Consider the following 22,880-nt stretch of genomic DNA (forward strand, 5'->3'; position numbering starts at 1 on the left):
CACAGGTGCCTTTAGCAGGGTGCCCGGCTTGCAGCATGAAAGAGGTCCAAGCTGGGGAAAGCAGCAAGATGCTACACGACGCTGGTTCAGAGTCGGGATGGGCTTCTTCACGGGACTGAACGAGCCACTTACTAAGCTTGAAACTGCACATACAACTTAAAATGACCATAAAACTGTCCACTTCCTGGGGCGCCTGGGCGGCTCAGTCAGTTAAGCATTCGACTCTTGATCTTGGCTCAGATCATGGTCTCATAGTTCATGAGTTCGAGTCTCACATCGGGCTCTGCGCTGACGGTGTGAAGCCTGTTTGGGATTCTGTGTCTCCTCTCTGCCCTTCCCCTGCTTACGTGTGTTCTCTCAAAATAAATAAATAAACTTAAACAAAAATTGTCCATTTCCTAAGAGCTGGAGATCTGCTAGATCTCCAGTTAGGGGATGGGGAAAATTAACCCCCTGAATAAGGTTCTAAAGAGCTCAGAAAAACATAAAGAATGTGTTTATCTCATTCGATAGCTCATGCTTGTTCACTGTACAGGCCATGAAAACATGAATAAATGAATGAATGAATGGACAAATGAAACATTGACAAAAGAGTGAACGTTTGCATGAAGAGATGGAAAATGGAAATGAATGGTAACCAGATTCGCTGAGGATCCAGCGTTTCTGGAGAAGAAAGATGCTGTATCTGGCATGTCTGCTTTTGTGGTGTTGACAGGATGTACACAGTGTGGTAAAACATTAACAAACAGAGTCTGAGTTGTAGAATCAGATATTCAGGTTCGGGTACGTGATCAGGCACTTTCTATCTGTGTGACCTTGAGCAAGTCACTTAAGTGCTCTGAGCCTGTTTTCTCATCTCTAAAATGGTAATAATAGCTAGGGTACTACACAGTGATATGATGATATTATTTTATTTTAAGTTTACTTATTTGTTATTTTTGAGAGAGAAAGAGAGAGAGAGGGAGAGTGCAAGCAGGGAAGGCGTAGAGAGAGAAGGAGAGAGAATCCCAAGCGGGCTCCACGCTGTCAGCATGGAGCTCGATGCAGGGCATGATGATTTAAATTTTTTTTTTAATGTTTATTTATTTGTGAGAGAGAGAGACAGACAGACAGACAGAGCATGAACAGGTGAGGGTCAGAGAGAGAGGGAGACACAGAATCTGAAGCAGGCTCCAGGCTCTGAGCTGTCAGCACAGAGCCCGATGCAGGGCTCAAACTCAAGTACTGTGAGATCATGACCTGAACTGAAGTCAGACGCTTAACCGACTGAGCCACCCAGGCGCCCCAGGGCATGATGATTTCAAATAAGAGAATACATGGAGAGTATCTGGTGTCTGGCACAGAGTGGGCATCGATAATGGCAGTGATCATTACTACTCTCTGTTAGGGACAGAGGAAGCCAATTAAAATGTTTCCCGTAATTCTAAGCTCACCAAGCAACCTTACGATTCTCATTCCATGTTCTGGCAAACTTGATTACTGGGCAGAGATACCCTGAATAATGAACAGCAGTACTCCTGTAATTGTGAAGATAACACCCTAATAAATCACTTTTTTAGTATAAGCACAAGTCTCCATTTGGAATATTTGATCACCATTCATTAAAGTCTGACTAATGCTTGGTGACAGATGAGGACTGACTCAAAAGGCCTTTTCTCAAGAGCGGGGCCCCCACTCCTACACCCCTCTCTTTTAAATTATACGTAATCACACTAAGACACTGAAAAATCCCAAAGTGTCTTTTATAATTTTTTTTTTTTAATATTTATTTTTGAGAGAGGCAGAGCATAAGCAGAGAAAAGGGGTAGAAAGAGAGAGAGACACAGAATCTGAAGCAGGCTCCAGGCTCTGAGCTGACAGCACAGAGCCTGACACGGGGCTCGAACCCATGAACCACAGGATCATGACCTGAGCCGAAGTCGGATGCTTAACCGACTGAGCCACCCAGGCGCCCCACCAAAGTGTCTTTTAAAACCAAGAAAGCATCTACTGTATTTGCTGTCATTTGTTCTAAATATATTTCATTACAACACTCTGAGAACTGGTAACGTGTAGATGGCCTACAATAGAAACACCTTCTCACTCAGGAGACCTTTTTAATACCAGAACCCCTTGTTCGTTACCATGTTGGGCGCAGAGTGAACTAGAATGACGATTCCTGTTGCTTTGCTCATGATACTTCCCTGTGTGGGGCTCTCCACATTCTCCTCTGCTAAAAACCTCCCTTTTAACTCCAGGTCTTGAACAAGTCTTCCGGAATGATACTACCCACTTCTGATTATTCCTTTACTCCTAAGTCTTCTCTGAGGTTGAAAATATAATTTGGACTCTATCATCTCCTGCTTTTCCATGAAGAGAAAGTTCTGGCTCCTACCACCCACGTAAGTAATGGACAACAAGCCTTTCCACTCTGTACTTTACTTCCCTCTTCATCAAAATAGATAGGATTCCTACCTACCAGGCTGTTTTGAGAAGGAAATGAGATCACATTCAAGAAGGGCGGGGGGGGGGGGGCTGGGGGGCTGAGTCAGCTAAGCGTTTGACTCTGGATTTCGGCTCAAGTCATGATCAATCTCACAGTTTGTAAGTTGGAGCCTCGCATTGGGCTCTGTGCTGATGGTATGGAGCCCTGCTTGGGATTCTCTTTCTCTCTCTCTTTCTCCCTCCCTCTCTCTCTCTCTCTCTCTCTCAAAATAAATAAATAAACTTTAAAAAAATAAAGAAGGTGGTCAGGGGAACAAGGAGCCTGCACCTAGGGTAGAGGTACTGGAACTCCCAGCAGGCACTTAGCACTCGGTCCTGGAGACCTGCACTGTAGCTGTGCTTGGAGGAGAGCAAATCTGATGTCCTTCCTCTTCACAGCCTCCAGCCTTCATCAAGGGGTGCTGATACCCATATTCCTGAGGAAGGAAAATATTTCAGGAGCCTCCTTGTTTTCTTTCTCCCCACGTACCTGTGTTTACTAAAACTTCCATTTAGAAGCTCACCTAAAACATAAGCAGTTCCCTGCTCTAAGGACCTCCAATTCTCGTCAAGCGTCCTCTTCCTTCACGAGAGACACCTTTCAAGAGAACTGTCGAAAAACAGAGCTGTGTTTTGCGTTGTGTTTTGAAATCACTATGGTGACAGTTTCTAAGACTACCGTAACTCTTGGACTTTGGGGTTAAAAAATAATTTATTCCCTTGTGACCCCTTAATTTTTTGTTTCAGAGAATTGTTAATGTAGCTGAAACCTTACATTTCTCAAATGGCTCAAAACAGACACAGTATTCACTGTATTCATATGAAGTAAATGACTCATATCTAGGAAGAAGAAAAGAAAGTAGGCTACAGAGGAAACAAGCAAACTCAAAAATATCCTGGTTTACAATAGCTTCGAGGTTATATAATCCTCTGAGTTTCCATTTCACTAAATTAGGTCAGCTTTTGGCACCTGAATCATCGTCCCTGCCTTTTCTTTTTCAATTCTGCCACACCAGAGTCCCAGGTGCAGTTGTAAATGACCTACTTAATTAGGATTTGGAGCCCTCAGACAGACAAATGTGTTGTCTTTGTTCGATTTTGCTCAACAGACCTTCTGAACGAACTGAATTTCTAATTCACTCCGTTAAAAACTGGACATCTTAAGCAATTCCAAAATCCACATATCCAGGTTTAATTATACTCATGAGTGTGCATTCAAACACGGTGCAGGCCAAAGAGCCGTGGATCAGGTATCAGGGCACCTTGGCTCTCCGCCCCACTCTGCCGCCAACCCCAGTGTAATCCTGGCACGTCCCTAACCTTCCTGAGCCTCGGTCTTCTCACCCTGATAAAGATAAGGTTAGACTCTCACGTCTTCTGTGCTCAAGGTCTCTATGACTATTTCCTGAGCACCTCCCACATGCAAGGTGGTAAACAGAGGGGTGGAGGTGTACAAAGATGAGTCGATGTGGCCCTATCAACAAAGACTTTATACAGTATGAAGGAAGGGAAGATCACACAGAAGAAAACCAAATGCCATAGTTACTATACTTGTCTTTATTCCTCATGATTGGTATTGTGCCTGGCATATAGCAGAGGCTGCATCTGATGGAAGGGAATCAGGAACGGTTCACAACGGGTGTGATATTTGAGTTGGTTTTAAAAAGCCATTCAATTCTCGGTGGCTCCCTGATACCGTTCTCCACTCTGATGCAAAATCTGAAGCCAACATTCAAGGTTCTTCACGTTCTGGTCCCTGTATATCATTCAATCTCTCTCTCTCTCTTACCCAGAACTAGGTGATAGCTTTGCTGTAGCTCAGATACTTCCCGTAACTTTCCACTTCCGTGCTCTCATTCATGCCATTCTTCTACTAAAGGAGTACATACTAAATGTCCTCCAATCTCAACACAATCCAATTCCATTATCTCTCAACATATCAGATTCCTCCTGTTTTATACAAAAGAACTTATGAAGCCTTTCCTGATCCCTCCAATCATATGTTCTGTCTCCCCTCTTTGAAATTCCACAAGATTTACTGACCTTTCTCTTCTGGTATATATACCAATTAGCCCTGCGTTACAGCCGGGTAATGTCTTTGTCTCAAGATAATAATCTGTGACATTAGACACTACATTATTCATCCATATTGCCAAACAAATGGTAGGTTATCAGTAGCTTATGTGACAGGACAAATATAGAAAGGACAGTCTATAACTCAGAAACGGAATAAACAATGGCACTAAGTTAAGAACATTTGTGGCTTATGCCTAAAATGGTGACTACTGCAGTATAGTTTTTTTTTTTTTTTTAAGTTTATTTATTTTTGAGAGAGAGACAGAGCACAAGCAGGGGAAGGGGACAGAGAGAGAGGGAGACACAGAATCCGAAGCAGGCTCCAGGCTCCGAGTTGTCAGCACAAAGCCCGACATGGGGCTTGAACCCACAAACTGCGACATCATGACCTGAGCCGAAGCCGGACGCTTAACCAACTGAACCACCCAGGCGCCCCTGCAGTTTGATTTATAAACATAGTGTTTAGTTGACAGAATCACAGTGGTTACGTTTGGAAGACAGGTTGGATTCAGATTACAGAGCCTTGAATGCCAGGGTAATAAAAATGGCATATATTAGCACTCAAGGAGAGTCACTGATGGTTTTAGGAGCTGAAGAGTAGCAAAACCTGAGATATGAAAATCAAACCAGAAGCACTCTTGTTGACATACCAGTCTCCTGGGAATTTGGTTGGAAGCAAGTCCATCCCTGAGAGAAGAACTGAGTCTTGGTATACTGATAAAATTAAGTGTATAAACCTGTAGATCTGTGAGTCCTGGGAAAGTCACTAAGCTAAATACTGCTGTGTAGGCTCCTGTAACCCGACATTTTAGTATCCACCTCAATAAAAGGAAACAGGCTCAAACCAAAGCATCATTACTAAATTTCCAAACTGGTGAAAAAGAGGACATTCTCTATTTTTTCCAGAGAAGGCAGAGGGGAAGAGAAAACATACTACATACAAAGGGTGGGGAATCAAAATAGCCGTGGATCCTCAGCAACAGCACTTGAAGCTAGAAGACGGGGAAACTGTTTTTCAGATTCAGAAAGAAAAGAATTTCCACCCTAGAATTCTATGCTAAGCCAAACCATCAATGAAGGTGAAAGTAAAATGAACAAATTTTCACACACACAAAGTCTCTGAACGCTTATCTTCCATGCACCTTTCTCAGAACACACTGAAATTAAGATATTAACAAAGAAAAAGAAAAATGGGGCATAAAAGAAACAGGAAAGCCAACGCAAGAGTGAGGCACAAAGAATCCCCAGGATAACGGGGAGCCAGGACAGCACCTGTGTGCCCAGCACAAAGGGCAACCACTCTAGACTGAGGGAGGTCAGGGATCTCTGGGAGACGTTTCCTTAAGAGTATCTGATGCTACTCCGGGGCAAACAGACTGTGCAGGAAACGTCATCTAAGCATGTGACATGGCTTGCTGGGACTACAAAATGATGTAAACACTGAATACTAATTTACCTAAAATAATACACCTTTTTGGGAGGGCTACAGGGATGAGAAATTGAGTAGAGGAGGGGAAAGCAGGGGTGAAGAAGGAAAGTTAAATACTCATCTTCCATAGTAAGAATCAATCTATCCTGTCTAAAACTGAAAAGTCAAGGGGCGCCTGGGTGGCTCAGTTGGTTGCATGTCCGACTTCGGCTCAGGTCATGATCTCACGGTTCGTGGGTTCAAGCCCCGCGTCGGGCTCTGTGCTGACAGCTCGGAGCCTGGAGCCTGCTTCCGATTCTGGGTTTCCCTGTCTCTCTGCCCCTCCCCCGCTCGTGCTCACTCACTCGCTCTCTCTCTCTCAAAAATAAATAAACATTAAAAAAATTTTTTTTAAATAAAAAAAGTAAAATAAAACTGAAAAGTCAAGAGGTGACAATCTAAGCACATTATTTGGAAATACAGGAGGTCTATGTGCACGAACATGTTAAGAAGTTGTACATGTTTGGGGCACCTGGGTGGCTCAGTCAGTTGAGCGTCTGACTCTTGGTTCCTGCTCAGGTCATGAGCCTGTGGTTTGTGAGTTCGAGCCCCGCATTGGGCTCTGCACTATGGAACCTGCTTGGGATTGTCTCTCTCCCCTCTGTCTCTGCTCCTACCTTACTCGTGCTCTCTCTCTCAAAATAAATTTAAAAATAAAGAAAAGGAAAAAGAAGTTGTAAATGTTTAAAAGACAGCCACTGTGATACAACCACTTGGGATATTGGTCTGGCAGTATCTAATAAACACAGATTCACATCAAATCATTCCACTGCTAGGTGTAAACCCCACGAAATCTCACACATGTACATGGATGGTTTATTGTAGCACTGTTCGTCATAAGTAAGGTTTTTAAAATAACCTAAAGGTCCAACAAGAGAAAAATGGCATGTAGTATGATATATATGTATATATTCATGAAGTGTGATATATATAAATTCAATGTAATACTATACAACAGTGAAAAAATGGATGTCCTGGAGCTCTGAGTATCCAACATCAATAAACCTCAAAAACCATGTAAGAGGAAAAGCAAGTTAGAGGGAAAAGATAGAAAATTAACATATCACACTATTTGCGTAACGTTTAGAATAATACCATATATGTACATATGATATATACACACACATACACACACACAGCAACTTCAGGATCATAATTCCCTCTGGGGTAGGAAGTGGGCAATGAGGTCAGAGAAGGGTTCAGAGAGGGTTTTGATTTTCCTTGTAATGTTTTATTTCTTATGATATATAGTAATACATCAGTCTCCATTATATTATCTATAATTTTTGTGTATAACTGAAGTATTTCTAGGAGCTTCTGTTCAAATTTGGAAAATTAAACTCATACATTGAATTGTCCATCTCAAAGCACGATTAGAGGACCATAATCCCTTATGCAAACTCACAGCTTCAGGTTTCAGAATTCTGAATTCTTTGGATTTTAGAAGGGAGCACGATACAAGTGCATGTATTACATTGCACGTTCAGTGGGATCTGTAGTCAAATGATGTTCAAAGTGAGTATCTGACACTACCCAGGGGGTTGTTCTCCCTCAGGACAAAGGAGCCACCAGCCTGGCCCCAGGCAAAGAGCCCTCACTCCTTAAACCTGCACCGATTCCCTTTGCCCCTTCGCGGAGCAGAGAGGGGAGGCAAGTGAATGGGGACAGCAGCAGGCGTCTGGGAAGAATGTGGACTCTGTTATATCCAGATTTGTGAGTACCTAGAACTTCCCTGACTCCTGACTTACACCAGGTCACTACTGCCCACTGCTCTGCGGCCCTGACCTAATATGGGACAAATATACCACCTGATTCCTGCTGAACCTATTTTCTGCTGTATTTCAGTTGCTGTTAGGCAGAACACTGAGAATGACCCAGCTCTACATCCCAGTCTGTGTCCTGCCTCTCCAAAGCCAGACCACACACACACACACACACACACACACACACAAATACATATCCACATTTACAGAACTCTAAAGCAGAATTCCTTTCACTGACTTCCTAACTGATCAACCTTTCCTACATTTGGCCGAATCTGCTCACCTGTGTTCCCCAGGCCCCCACCACTCATCACCCAGGGGTTCTGTATTTCCTGCTACTACTGGCATCTTGCTAACTCCCCCTACCTGGGTTTGGTTGCCCTCAGTCGCAGCATGACATATAATCAGCCTCAGGAAGTGATAAATACCAGCTTGCTCTTAAAAGCCGATGCTGAAAAATACTTTTATTTTTACTGCTGATTAATCTGACTAATGAAAGAAAGAACACTGTGCTTAGCTCATGTCCCATTAAACATCTGTTATGGTCATCAAAACCTCTTGGCTATTATCACAGGTGACATTCTGAATTGATATCAGCAATAGAATCAATACCCAATTCCCTCAATACGGAATTCAGTAAGCACGGTATCCAACTGGGAAAAGGTGAGAGGAAATACCCTTCTCCTCCCTAATTACCAAGTGGCCAGTCAACCACTTTTACGTTGTTCAAGCTTGTTGATTTACTGTGTTTGCTAAATGCTCGGGCCTTACACAGACCAAAAGCAAAGGATAGCAGGCATGTCACAGTGTTTTCAAAGGGAGCTCCGCATGTCTTCCTTGGGAGGGCAGAATGAAGCGAGCTTTGGAGCAGGATGTCAGCAAGCAAAGGGAGAAAGGCAAAAGCCCCACTTACCATAGAAGAGGAATGCTTTGGTCATGTGATGATGTAGGTAGGTCCGGTTGATAGTGAAGAAACACGCATCCGCTCCACACTGGCCTAGCCTTCCAGTTTCCCCGGTCAGTGGGGACCACCAGAGCATGATGGGGTAGTTATCAGTCTCTGATTTGTTTTTCCAGTTCAGGGCTTCTTTCCCAGGGAGTGGATAGAGGTGTGTAGGCTCCTCCTCCATCGTTGCATGTCCATCTTGCCCGTTGGAATTTTTAAACTTCTTCCTTTCAAGTTTCCCCAGCTCAACCACTACCTGAAAGAGAAGACAATTACCACAGAGTCAGATTGTTTAATTTCCATTCACATGTCTCCCATTCATCTTGATGACCGAGGCTTGCATTAGTTTCCTTTTGCTGCTCTAACAAATTACCACAAACTCAACAATTGAAAAGAACACATTTATGATTACATAGTTCTGGAGGTGAGGAGTCTGACCTGGGTCTCACTAGGCTAACAGCAAGGTGTCAGCAGGGCTACATTCTTCTCTGGAAGCTCTAGAGAATCCATTTTCTTACTTTCCTATCTTTTAGAGCTAACCACCATTCTTGACTCGTGGCCCCTTCTCCATCTTCAAAGCCAGCAATGTTGCCTCTCACTCTTAGTCTATTGTCACATCTATGTCTGACCAGGGAAGACTCTTAGCTTTTAAGGACTCATGAAATTGCACTGGGCTCACACTGATAATTCTGGATAATCTCATCTCAGTGTGTCACCTTAAACCATTTACATTTACATTTCCACAAGTTCCAGAGATTAGGGTGTGGACAAAGCCTCCGAACTATCTACCAACAAGGATGTTTAACTCCACTGAGCACATGCCAGGCATATTTCTCTATTCCACAGCCATCTATAGAATCCAGAAATAGTTTTATCTCTCTTTTTTTTTTAATAGTTTTATGTCTTAATGAAACCCATGAAAATCAGGGCTATTACTTGGCTATTGTTAGAGATAACATTCTAGGGAAAATTAGTTGTAAATTACCAATCAGTTTCTTTTTGGTACAATTAAAGGAGTAATAACACGGGTCTTACATTTCTAATAATTTCCACTGTGATATCAGGTGAAGTATATAGTGAGTCCTGGGCTCCCTTCCATGTAAAACTATGTTTATTTATTGATTTCAGGACAGTGTGGGTCACTGGATAGCTAGGACATCAGCAACAGGAATCTGGAGGGCAGGGTGGACAGAGTGGAAACAGGAAGGCAGTTGTTCTCCAAAAATGCTGCCTCATCACCAAATTTTAAGGGTAGATATTGATACAGTGTTATAAAAAATGTGTTAGAGAAAGCAGTATAAAAGTACGAATCGGTCTGTGTCACATATAACTGAAACATTAGCAGTTGAACTATGCAACAAATCAATCAGTAAAAGGAAGGCACACTTTTATGTATTAACTCCTTCACCAAGCAACAGCGGACATCTGTGTGGCCCAGCCCCAACTCTCAGCAGCCCAGGTGGTGCCTTCTTTCTTGCTTGCGGCCCTAGTGTCAGAAAAGGGCCACGGCCTGATGATAGAGTCTGCAGCTCGCTGGTGAGGGTCTGTAACATTCACTGGATTCCCTGAGGGAGGCCAAGGCCAAAAAAAAAATGTCAAAAACCACTGAGTGACAGCCAAGTAGCACTCCAAAAAAAGTAAGAAATTATACTGGCTTGAAAAAATCATGGATCACTTGTGACACCAAAGTCAGCATTATGACAGTAAGACGATCGCTAAAAACTAAAGAAAAGTCTAGCCCCCGCCAACAACTTTGTCAGCATTTTCATGATAACTTAAGGTTGTGGCTATTCCCCAGCACCTTGATGGAGTGGAGTTGACTTGTAGCCACAAAATCTGTATCTCTTCACCAGACCTTCCCCCTGCAAATGTACAACCAACAACTTTAAAAAGAAGCTTTTAGAAAGCCATGGATAAAACTTCAAAGACAAATTTTGTTCTACATTTCTGATCAATGTCTACTATGTGAGGTGTAAGTTCATTTCCAAAGAATAGGGATTGCTTTAGGGAGAGATTTTTCTGCCAAATAGTTTTTGTTGTTGTTGTTTGTCTTTTCTTTTTTAAGTTTATTTATTTATTTTGAGAGAGACAGAGACAGCACAAGTCGGGGAGGCACAGACAGAGAGGGGGACAGAGGATCCAAAGTGGGTTCTGTGCTGACAGCAGAGAGCCCAACGCAGGGCTCGAACTCGCCAACCGCGAGGTCATGACCTAAGCCAAAGTGGGACACTTAACCGACTGAGCCACCTGGGCACCCCTTTCTGCCAAATAGCTTTTAAAAAAACATTAAGCCTCAGACATCACCACTAAGTGGTAAGACATATGAAGGACAGAGAAATATATTAAATAAAACTATGAGTAAAATCAGCCAAATCTAAAATCTGGGAAATTCCAAAGGATCAATGAGACAGTATTTTCAAAAGCCCGTGACACGGAATAGAAGGTGGGACAGAGGAAACTTTCATAGTAGAAAAAACAAAACCCCACAATTGGAGACACACCAGCTAAATGTGATGTATGGGATTCGTGTATTCCAGATTCTAACCAACCCATTATAAAAGAATTCTTTGAGATAACTGGGAAAGTCTTAACACGGCCTAGGATATGGGTGGTGCTGATTAGTTACTGCTAACTTTGTTGGGTGTGGCAATAATTTGGTTATACTATACTTTTAAAAGTTCCCATCTGTTAGAGAATCATATTAAAGTAAATCCAGGTAAAATAATGTGAAGTCCTGGATTTGTTTTAAAATACTCCAAACGTATTCATGAATTATTATACAACCAAAAAGTAAATAAAATTCAAAAACTAAAGATACATATACACCCAAAGAATTTACATGTACTGTATACAAAATACAGTAAAGTGTGAGTAGAAAACAATGTCTCAGATGAACGATTTCCTCTAGGGGACCACGGTACTTTAGCTTAACTGAAGATCAGCATGACATTTTCAGGGTTACGTTATTTATTAATTATGTCATAAGATCTGTCATGGGCTAAACTGTAACCTGCCCCCCAAATTCATACACTGCCGTCCTAACTCCCATTACCTCAGAATATGACTGAGTTAGGGGATAGGGTCTTTAAAGAGGTAATTAAGTTAACAGGAGGTCATCTAGGTGGACCCAACAGGTGGCCATCAAGTGTGACTGGTATCCTCATAAAAAGAGGACATTAGGACACATAAAGGTGAAGAAGGCAGACGACGCGAAGACACAGGGAAAAGACAGCCATCCACCAGTCCCGAGGAGAGAGACCTCAGAAGAAACAGCCCTGCTTGCTGACACCTTGATCTTGGACTCTCGGCCTCCAGAATTGTAAGAAAATACATTTCTGTTATTTAAGCCACTCAGTCTGTAGTACTTTATGATGGCAGCCCTGGCATGATTTTTTTTTTTTTTAATTTATCCTTCTTTTACCCTCCCTACATGGCAACAAACCACTAGAAATAAGAATGGTCCTAAATGTGTGGGCATTATATCTTCTCGTGCACAGTGTTTAAGAAAAAATAGCACCTCTGAAACTCTGAACACTAAAGCATTTATTTTATTAAATTTTTTTAATGTTTATTTATTTTTGAGAGAGTGCAAGAGACAGCGGGGGAGGGGTAGAGAGAGAGGGAGACACAGAATCTGAAGCAGGCTCCAGGCTCCAAGCTGTTAGCACAGAGCCCAATGCGGGGCTCAAACTCACAAACTGCAAGATCATGACCTGGGCCGAAGTCCGACACTTAAGTGACTGAGCCACCCAGGCACCCCTAACACTGAAGCATTTAATATACCCATGTGGACAGGGAAACAGCCCAAACCACACAATTGGTGGCAAACTGAAATCAAGATCCAGACAAGGGTTCAGCTCCAGTAATCATACAACCTCTCATACTCTGGAAGCTTAGAAACGACAGCCATACCAGAAACATGGCTATTTCTTCTGACATCAAAACAAATGCTCTCAGCTTAGACGCAGCCGTCCCTTGTAACTGAAAAAAAGTGCCAAAATAATTGTCTATTAAGATGAAAGCTCTCATAACATCCACAGAAAGAAGTAGAGAACCCCAGTTCCTCCTGCACAGGGAGGTCCTGGACACCCACAGGACAGACAAGCAAGGAGGCAAGTATTTCTTCTGACCAGAGTCCCAATCTGGCAGTAGAAGGTGGTAGAGTCCAGCACCAGACTGTCTGCCAGTGCTTTTATACGCAAATCTCATTCAATCTTAATCAAGAAGGAAGATCACCGAGAGTGAAAAAGCCCAGAGAACACCTCTCTTTCCGTCAGCCCCACACCTGAGCTGCTCACGTCCACAAATCATCTTTAAAAGTCCTTTGGATTTCTGGGGCGCCTGGGTGGCTCAGTCCATTCAGCATCCAAATTTGGCTCAGGTTACGATCTCATAGTCTGTGGGTTTGAGTCTGCATTGGGCTCTGTGCTGACAGCTCAGAGCCTGGAGCCTGCTTTGGATTCTGTGTCTCCTCTCTGCCCCTGCCCCACTCATGCTGTCCCTCAAAAATAAATAAATGTTAAAAAAATTTAAAAAAAATAAAAGTCCTTTGGATTTCAAAATGGATAGCTGGTGCTTGAACGGGTCCAAAATATATCTGAGCTCGTATCTATATTTTTCCTATCATGGTGTAATTTTTACTCTAATTTGAAACCAGCAAATGAAGTTCAGAATCACCGACTAAATGAAATAAATCGGAAGACTAAAAACTGGTGTTCAAACACCCACATTCAGCGCTTGGTCTAGTAGCATATGTCAAGAATGACAAATGTATTGGGGCAACTGGGCGGCTCAGCTGGTTAAGCATCTGACTTTGGCTCAGGTCACGATCTCACGGTTCGTGGGTTCGAGCCCCGCATCGGGCTCTGTGCTGAGAGCTCAGAGCTTGGAGCCTGCTTTGGATTCTGTCTCCTTCTCTCTGCCTTTGCCCCACTTGTGCTCTGTGTCTCAACAATAAATTAAAAAAAAAAAAAGTTAAAAAAAAAAAAAGAATGACAAATGTATTAATGTGGATGTTTGTGTTCTGCATAATAGACCATCTTAATCTCAGAATAATCATGGCTTCTTCAAGAATGCCACCTTTCAGAATTCATCGTAATAGTGGACTTGGAGAGGCCCATCCAAATTTGACCCAGTAAGACAGACTGAGCTCTGCTTTCTGTTCTTCTAGCACCAGGACCCTCCAGGAGTCACAAATTGATCCCCCCATCTCACTGGTTTCGTTTCTACCTGATACACCCACTCACTAAAACCTCAGTTTCATCTACTAAAAAAAAAAAGTATTTTCCCTGCCTGAGACAGAAAACCCCTGATCCTGAGAAATTAAGCAAAAAGCAAAGTACTTGGAGAAAATGCAGTGGGTTGAAGGGGGAAAGGGTGGAAAGGGTCAGGGCTCAACACGAAGCAGCCCAAATTCTTGCTACCTGGAGTGTGACAAGCAGAAAGACAGAGGCTGTGATGCAGAGGCAAGATGCCAAAAGCTTCCTCCTCTGAATCCACACCATGCTGCCCGGCCCTGGGTGACTGACAGAGGGCCGGCCTGGCTACCAGGTGTTGTCGAGTCGGCCCACAGCCCAAGACAACTTCACGTGAAGGAACCATCTGGGTGCCGATGTCTTCCACTGCCATTCCTGCTGGGACCTGGTCTCCATGAAGGGCTGGGATCCGAGGTTCCGCACGGGCCTGGCTTGGCATCGAGAGGAAACAGCATGCAGTCTTCTTAAACTATCATCAGAGCAGCTGGAGATTTCTTCAAACCAGAAGGCATCCAAAAAGTCTGTAACAAACGAATAATCTTTTAGCCATGGTGCAGAATATTTAATAAATGTAGTCTTTCAGGGCTGTCAGGTAGAAACCCAAGGCTTTAAAACGAAAAGGAACCTTTGAGATCATGTAGTCCTCACTCCTAGATAAGGAAACCAAGATCAGAGAGAGGAAGTGACCTGGTCAAGGTCACACAGCCCATCAGAGGAGAGTGGCAGATCTATATAGTTTGGTCCTGGGTCTAAAATTCTGATGCCACTTAATTTTCCCTGCCATCAGAAGATTGAATTCCACAAGTCACTTATATGGAGTCACTTCTTCCACCCAGGTTCCAAAGGACTAGAGAAATAGAATAGAAATTATCAGGATTATCCACCCACTCCCATATAAAGTAGGGAAAAAATAAATAAAAGTTCAAAAATGGATAATGATCAACAGACCCAAACTTCCTCTATGGAAAACAACTTCAGCCACAACATAAGGAACACAAGGAATTCTGATTATTGATTTAGTTGTTTAGTCTTTTATAGCAAGTGTAACAAAGCAGTGGGTTCTGTGAGCAGTATGATTCTCTAGAAGTTCTCAAATAAGATTTCCATCTATCTGAAATGGATGATCGTTTCAAAAAGTTTTATTTAGTTTTTTTAAATGTTTATTTATTTGTGTGAGAGACAGACAGAGCACAAGCAGGGGAGGGGCAGAGAGAGAGGGAGACACAGAATCCAAAGCAGTCTCCAGGCTCTCAGCTGTCAGCTATAGAGCCCGACACGGGGCTTGAACCCACCAACTGTGAGATCATGCTCGGAGCCAAAGTTGGACACTTAACCGACTGAGCCACCCAGGTGCCCCTCCAAAAGTTTTAAAAGTGAACTAAAAAGTTCCAAAGAATGTCTTTTTTATTGATTTTTTAAATGTTTATTTATTTTTGAGAGAGAGAGTAAGAGAACATGAGTGGGGTAGGGGCAGAGAAAGAGGGAGACAGAGGATCCAAAGCTGGCTCTGCACTGACAGCAGAAGGCCTGACTTGGAGATCATGACCTGAGCTGAAGTCAGACGTTTAACCAACTGAGCCACGCAGGTGCCCCCAAAAGAATACCTTTTATTCCCAGGGTTCTGTGAAGTCAAATGTCTTGGTCAAATGACATGGTGGAGTTCAGAAGAGAGCAAGGATTAATATTCCTGAGGCTGCTCTACAGTACTCCAAAAATCTGGTACTAAGAACTGATTGTACATCTCCCAGATAATAGCCTTAAGAATTAAAAATATAAAAATGATGTAGAATTCTGGTTAAAAACATTGGCCTTAAAGGTATACTCTCCTCTCATGCACCTACCTTCATTTACTTTTAAGTCCAGGCTAAGTCCCTCGGCAACAAAATGACTCTTGGTTTCAGAAATCACCAATGGTGTGTTTTTCCTCTTTTTCCCACAGAATTCCTGCAATCCACAGTGACTAAGGGAACAGGACCTAGAGTCAGCCGGCCAAGATTCAAATCTCAACTCTCCAGCTGGTTTAACCTAGCCTCTCAATATCTCAATTTCCAAAATGTAGATAATAAGCCTGCCTAATCAGAAGGTTATTAAGAATTCCGTAAGATTGCTGAAACACTTATTTCAGAGCACGGTACCTACTCCGTACCAGTAACTATTTACTATCTTATCTGTAAATATTATAATTTTTATTATACTTTTAAGTGTAAAACGAAGCTGAATTCATATCAAGTATGTTGCTGCCCGACCAACTGGAACTTCTAAAGCAGAAATACTCGCTTTGCCAAAGAAAAGGAGATCACTAATGTTTGTTGAGTGACCTATTGTGAGAGAGGCCCTTCCTAAGTGCTCAGCGTGCCTGAGACCATTCAAACCTCCTACAACTCTATGGAGGGAGCAAATTGCTGTCCTTATTTTTAAGGATGAGAAAACGAGATCCGAAGGAAGTCAAGTAACTTACCCAAGATCACGACTTTGATAAGTACAAGCAAAAACTGGTCCGGCTCTGCAGTTCATGTACGGTTTTACATGTTTTAACACTAAGATTATAAAATTCCCACCCAACAATACTAGCACAGATTATCTGCCTTAATCATAGAAAAAAACCTGTAGGGCGCCTGGGTGGCTCACTCGGTTAAGCGTCCAACTCTTGGTGTCGGCTCCAGTCATGATCTTGCGGTTTCAGGAGTTCAAGCCCCACGTCCGGCTCTGTGCTGGCAGCACAAAGCCTGCTTAAGGTTCTCCCTCTCTCTGCCCCTCCCCTGCTCGCGCTGTCTCTGTCTCTCTCAAAATCAATAAACTTAAAAAAAATTTTTTTTAAGTCATAGAAAAAAATGTGTTCTATACAGCTTCTATACAGCTATACAGAATAGCTTTCTGTCAGCTGGTATACCAGAGAAAAAAGTAACAAAAACCCATAAGAACCTGAGAAATGCCTTTCCTTCCACTCAGTCAATGCTAATAGCTATTAACTATATAAAATGTGGAGCAAGCACTTTGGAGTTTCAATCCTGGCTCTGTCATTTATATGTAATATAAATTTGGACAAGTTACTAAATCTTTCTAAGCTTCAGTTTCTTCACAATAAAGAAGAAACATTAACTATCATTATTTCTTTCCCTTGCAGAACAGAAAGATGATCAAATTTCTGTGTTATACACAAAGGCAATTTATTATAGCTATAATTAATGTAAACCAGATTAGGTCATGAAATATTACCACCTTAAGTGGGTGTCAAACTGTATCATTTTCAGAAGACTTTACAGGTATCACTCCACTTGATCTTATTGGTAACCACTCTGTAAAGTAAGCAAGGTAGGTTTTATTCTCAGTTCCCACAAATAAGGAAACTGAGCCTCGGCAAGTTGAAGCGATTTGCCCAAGATCATAGTTTTTAAAGGCTGGAGTGGGTGTAGAAATCAGGTCGCCGGTCTCCAGGATCACAGGAAAGGAAAGAGATGGGGCAAATAGTGGCAGCTTGTTAGGAGGACAAAGGGTCAGAAATAAAGGAAAATAAAAGACAGGGAGAGAATGGGAGACATAGTTTGGGATATTTTTACAGCGGCTGCAATGCTGTCCTACGGCCCGTCCTAGGTAGGGCCTTTTTAAGTCTTTACACGGCTGTGTGAACTATGACAGAAGAATTTAGCGTTACAAATTCCCTTTCATCCACAGAATCTCAATTTAACTTATATTCTCAAAGCCAGAGGTATAGTGAGGTCTCAGGGACCAAGCTGTGATGACATACCAACCACTATTTCAAAGAATAGAGCCAGTTAGTGGGGATGGGTTTATGATTTATCACAAGCAGCAATCAACCAGACCTTGGGGCACATCAATCTAATATATGGTATTAATGACCCAGGAGCTTGTCAACAAGGTAACAGACCCCCACTGGAGGGACAGATGGGTCTGCAGAGAGCATGGTGAAAGCCAGTAAGCACCAGCGCAATGGGATTCCAGGGGGAAAGCTCCCTTCTGTTTCGTCATTGCCCACAAGGTGAATCTCAGAGTCCACCAATAGGGTGGCCCCAGAATACTCCTTTCCCGGACGAAGCAATGGGTGTTTGTGCAGACAACCATGGTAGGTACCATCGGAAATGGACGCTCACTAACCACCCTTCTTGACCCCCGAGCCGAGCATCTGAAATGCATTGTTCGGCTTGCATGCTCTGCCTGGGGCTGGCCATCTGCTGCCCAGAGTGGGATTTGAAGCTGAGCGTGACTACCTCACACTCCTGCAGGTGCTAGTGCATCAACACCAACAACACTTTCACTCTAAAATAATTTCCAATGTCTCCGCTTTGTTTTGAATTAAAATAGAGGAGATATCTTAAAGCAAACTAGCAGTCTGAGGGTGCCAGCCTCAAGTTTCAGCCATGCAGCGCCGGTCCAAGGTACAGGGTCTTAGAAATGGAGCTCAGAGATGATTTCTGCCGTGTCTCTGAGGATAAAATGAGAAAGTGAGCATGGGAGATGCACGGGGTTTTCTGACCCTGACACTTTGTGTGTGTCTGCCTTTTCCTCCCTGTCCCCACTGGCAGGGCAAAGAAGTGAGGCAGAGGCAGGGAGTTGTGGGGAGGCTCCTTTGATCGTCTCTTCTAGTAACTGGTGCGTCGGTTGAGTTAATAAGCGACTGTCTAAACAGAGTTTAAGGTTATGCCAGGGAAAGTCTTTAACTGGAATGTGTCTAATTACCAAATTTAAATTATTCCCACAAAAGCATAATTTCTCAAGTAGGTTTGACTCTCCCAAGGTACATTTTCATTTTATAATGTATAAGCCCTCACGGTATCCCTGAAATATGGCTGCCCTGGGAAAGACAGATGATGGTAGGCTGGTGGGGAAGTCTAAGGGCTTTTGGACAACTCTCCAGGAACTTTTTAACCCCTCCATTCAACACTTCTCTTGCATTCCTATCTGGTTACTCCATAAGCCTGACAACTGGTGTTCCTACCGGTCTGACCCCTTGCACTCTCTCCACTTGCCTGTAGAGTTGTTTCTATAATGTAAACTGGACATCTCTCCTCCGATGAAAATCCATCGATGGCTTCCCACAGATTTCAAGATAAAGATCAAATTGAGTAGCTTAGAAAAACAAGACTCCTTGGACCCTGCCCTGCTTCTCCAGCTTCTAACTACACATACACTTCGTTCTGACTATTCCTTGAATGTAGCTTCCTGTTCTGTGCTCTAGTCTCTACCTAGCACATCCACACCTCTCTTCCACTAGCCTACCCGTTCTCCTGGACTTTCCAAGCCACATGCTTTGGCAAGCTTTACCCCTCCCCATGCCAAGTGGGGAGATCTAGGTCCACACCATTGTGATTGTTCCTGTCACAGCGGTGGAAAGAATGCAGGAAGCTGGCATTTTTCAGGAAACTTTCTGAAGATGCTTTATGAGATGGATATAAAGCAATTGTTGAACACTAAAAAGCTGACTTATTCTAACCTAGTGCCTGCGTCTGTTCCTTGGGCACCTGGTGAACGTGGAGTGATGGTTCCAGCCTCCACTTCCATCCAATTTACTTGATTAACATTTATTGGTGTTCGTTTTCCTCACTCTTTTTAAACAGACTTCATATGTTGCTGAGCACTTATTTTTATGTAGAGTGCTTGGCATTGCAGACTCTATCCTGGAAGTTCATCCTCTTCCACCAACCACACATTTCAGGGGAGACATGTTGAGAATAATGAGAGAGAAAGGAATACTGGCAGCCATGTGAATCAAGACGGGTGATTAATGGAGGGACAGAATTTGTAGCCTGAGACTTTCACATCTCTATTATAGAAACGAAGGTGATGCCATTCTTAAACTCTTAAATTCTGGATATGCTGAAGCACTCAAATGATGTGGTATTAATACAGTCTCAATCAGTGGGTCTACTTAAGCTAAATTAAAACACACCCAGACCAAAAATTGAAAACAAATCGAAAGATCATCTGCTTTGATCATTTATGTAATCATGAATGAGGTACTGGTTAAACAACACCAACACAATGTGGCTAATACTTCACATGCCCGAAGACAAAGGGCTGGACCAGGTGATCTGGGGTCTCATCCCAAAATGAAGCGCTCTCATCCCACGAAGAGTGTCCAGGAGGAAAAACTTTCCACAGAAGAAAGATTAATCAAGAGACAGGTGATCAAGATAATTTGAGCCATCATAAACTAAGAGTTCTGGAAATATGAAGAACTATTTCTGTATAACAAGTTTAGGATTACTTTATTTTCATTCTCTTTTTTAGCAACTCATCATTAACTTTTGAAAACTCAAATTTTATTCTCAAAGAAATATCTGAAAAACACTGTAAATAAAAACAAACTTTTTTTTCCCAATTTTTAACAACCCATGACAAGAAACACTATAAAGCTTATTGGGAAATGCTGGTAATTGAATTAGGTGTTGCCTTCCCACTGAAATCGGCACTTTCCGCTCCACATTTAGAAAGCATTTAAACATGGGTTGGAAATGCCAGTATCCGAGCAATACTTAGACATATGTGAATAACATTATTGTCGGTCCAAACTATGTCCTTTTTCTTTATTTTCTAAAGATCCTCGTCTGAATTTTTTTAAACATACTGTTTGTAAGACAAACAGGGTTTTTTTTTTTTAAGTGAACAATGAAAGAGGAGCCATATAACAGTAACAGTTAAGATTGCCTATTTAATTCAGTTACACACTGCCATCTAGCAGGAAGCCAGCATGGGAAGCCAGCAGTTTCAAAAATGGAGCCGACTTGAATGAGCCTCTGATGCTAGGACATTGCCTGTGGCTTTCAGGCCTAAGGAGAAAGTTCTGAGATTGAGGTTAGGGTGCTTCCTGACTGGTGGCTCTGCCACTTTAGTGTGCAAATACCTGGGTTGCTTATTCAAGGGATGACCAGACCCCACCTGAAAGCCCTCCCTTTGAGACCACGAGGTGGATCAGAAACAATGCCCTAGTTGCAGTGTGACATCACTACCAAGCCCAAGATTGGTCATGAGCTTCTGGGTTGTCTCATCTTGAGAGAAGGAAGGGCATACAAGGAGAATGACGTCCTGAAGACCCACTTGCCATACTGAAAATTGTACCCAGCCAGAGTGCATGCACTCCACACGATGAAATTAACAACCCAAGTCACCACATGCATTTTAGGGAGCTGTGGCAGCGAGTAGGGGGCAGTCTGTTGGAGCTGTGAAGAGAAGGAAAACAGTCATTTTGCGCGACACTTGCAACGTATCATTAAAAGGTGCCCAGGAAGTGTCTTAAAATCACATCGATGTTATTTACACATCTTACACAAAACGAGTTCTACTCTGAGGGCGCTCATCGGGTGCAATATAATACCTAAGAAATGGATTGCACGTTGATAGCCTTGCCATTCAGAGGGCTCCCCCCACGGCATTTTCTCCGTTAAAAAAGCAGTGCTCGCTAGGGCTGGGCAGTCAGAATCGCTACTACTTCAGCACATAATTCCAGCAACAAGTGATTCTCACTGAAGACGTGGGGAAGAAGGAAGCAAGTCGCAACACACAAGCGGCAGAGTGAGGTTTTCGAACCGGTGGGGCGGGGAAGGTCGCGGCAAACCCGCAGGGACGTGAAATCCCCCAGTCGCCCGAGGCGGAGACCCGCGCGCCTTCCCGGGGCTCCTGCGCGTCACCGGCCTCCCATCTGGGCTTTTTCGGCCCAAGATAGGTTTAAATCTCAGGCGGTGTCTCTGGAAAGCGCTGCCCAAGGTTTCCCAAAACGGACTTGGATTCTTTTTCAGCACGCAACTCTTTCTCTTACGCACACTCTCTTCTGGGCACAAAGAGGAGGTGTGCTCCGGGTGCATCCCGGCTTCCGTGCGCATCCCGGCTTCCGTGCGCACCAGAAAAGTCTCCTTTTGTTTCTGGGCATCAAGACCCTGTCCCCACCGGGTATCATTGCAGCCCGAAAAGACCCAGTGCCTCCCACTCACCTCGTCCCGGGTAGGAGGCTCGCTGGCTGCTGGCAGCCGGGCCGCTTTCCACTTTCAGTTTGCGCTCAGCCGGGGCTCGGGCGAAGACTCGGAAAGGAAGTTTGGGAAAAGCGGCATCACTTTCCGCGCTCGCAGGCCCAGCGATCCTCCATCCAGGTTTTCGCCGTTGCCGGGCTTAAAGGCTAGTCCACAGAGGTTCCTGGGAGTTTCTGCTTCTCCCTCGCTCGTGAGCCACCTCACTCCCAAAAAGTTTCTGGAAGACTCCTGAGATTCTCTTTAGTAAGTCGCGGGACACTTTCTGCTTCTCAAACTCTGCTAGGACTGGAGCAAATTCAAAGTCACCTATTCAGGAAAACAGAACATGCCAGGCAAAGCAGAGACCTGGGGATACATTTAATCAGGTACCAGTGTTTGGTAGACTGAGCAGGATGATCTTTAGTTTTTAAAAAGTCGCGAAAGAAAACTAACTTCAGGCCACTGAATCCCAAATTTAGAGAACCCGTTTAAAATTATTTTTCCCTAGTCTGCAGGGGAGGTGATAAACCTAGGGAGGTAATTGAAGATCTTGGGAGGGCCAGGGCTTGGTTGAGGCAAGTGAGGCATCTAGGGCTTAAAATAGGAGGAGACAGTGAGTCCTGCAAATGCCGGGCACATTGCAGGAACCTGAGAGTCATTGCTGCTCTGCGCCTGCCTCACTGTAGTCCTGGCCCTGAGATCTCCAGTGCCAGGAACCTCAATTAACTAGTCTGGAAAAACTGGTTGATAATAATGGTATCAACTTCAAGAAACACCAAACACACACACACACACACACACACACACACACACACACACGAAACACCAAACTCAGAGGAAAAGATTGATAAATTGGATATCACTGAAAGTAAATTCTGTTCACCAAAAGACACTTAAGGAAAAACCAGAGTAGAAGATATTTGCAGTAGATTTATCTAAGAAAGAATTCAT

At 43.3% G+C, this 22,880-nt stretch overlaps 1 protein-coding gene across 1 annotated transcript in view; it reads right to left on the reverse strand.

Moving 5' to 3' along the window:
- The window catches only part of FUT10 (fucosyltransferase 10), a 79,405-nt gene extending 56,901 nt beyond the window's left edge, over window positions 1–22,504 (reverse strand). The window contains exons 1-3 of the mRNA XM_019466871.2: window positions 21,915–22,504; window positions 14,140–14,492; window positions 8,684–8,972 (exon numbers count right to left, since the gene is read on the reverse strand). Of these exons, the coding sequence (XP_019322416.2) occupies window positions 8,684–8,972; window positions 14,140–14,220 (370 nt within the window). The 5' untranslated portion in view covers window positions 14,221–14,492; window positions 21,915–22,504. The remainder of the gene's footprint in view (window positions 1–8,683; window positions 8,973–14,139; window positions 14,493–21,914) is intronic.
- Window positions 22,505–22,880: the final 376 nt, after the last annotated feature.

This window comes from Panthera pardus, unplaced genomic scaffold (genome assembly GCF_024362965.1).
Source record: "Panthera pardus isolate Hobbes unplaced genomic scaffold, ASM2436296v1 HiC_scaffold_13, whole genome shotgun sequence".
NCBI lineage: Eukaryota > Metazoa > Chordata > Mammalia > Carnivora > Felidae > Panthera > Panthera pardus.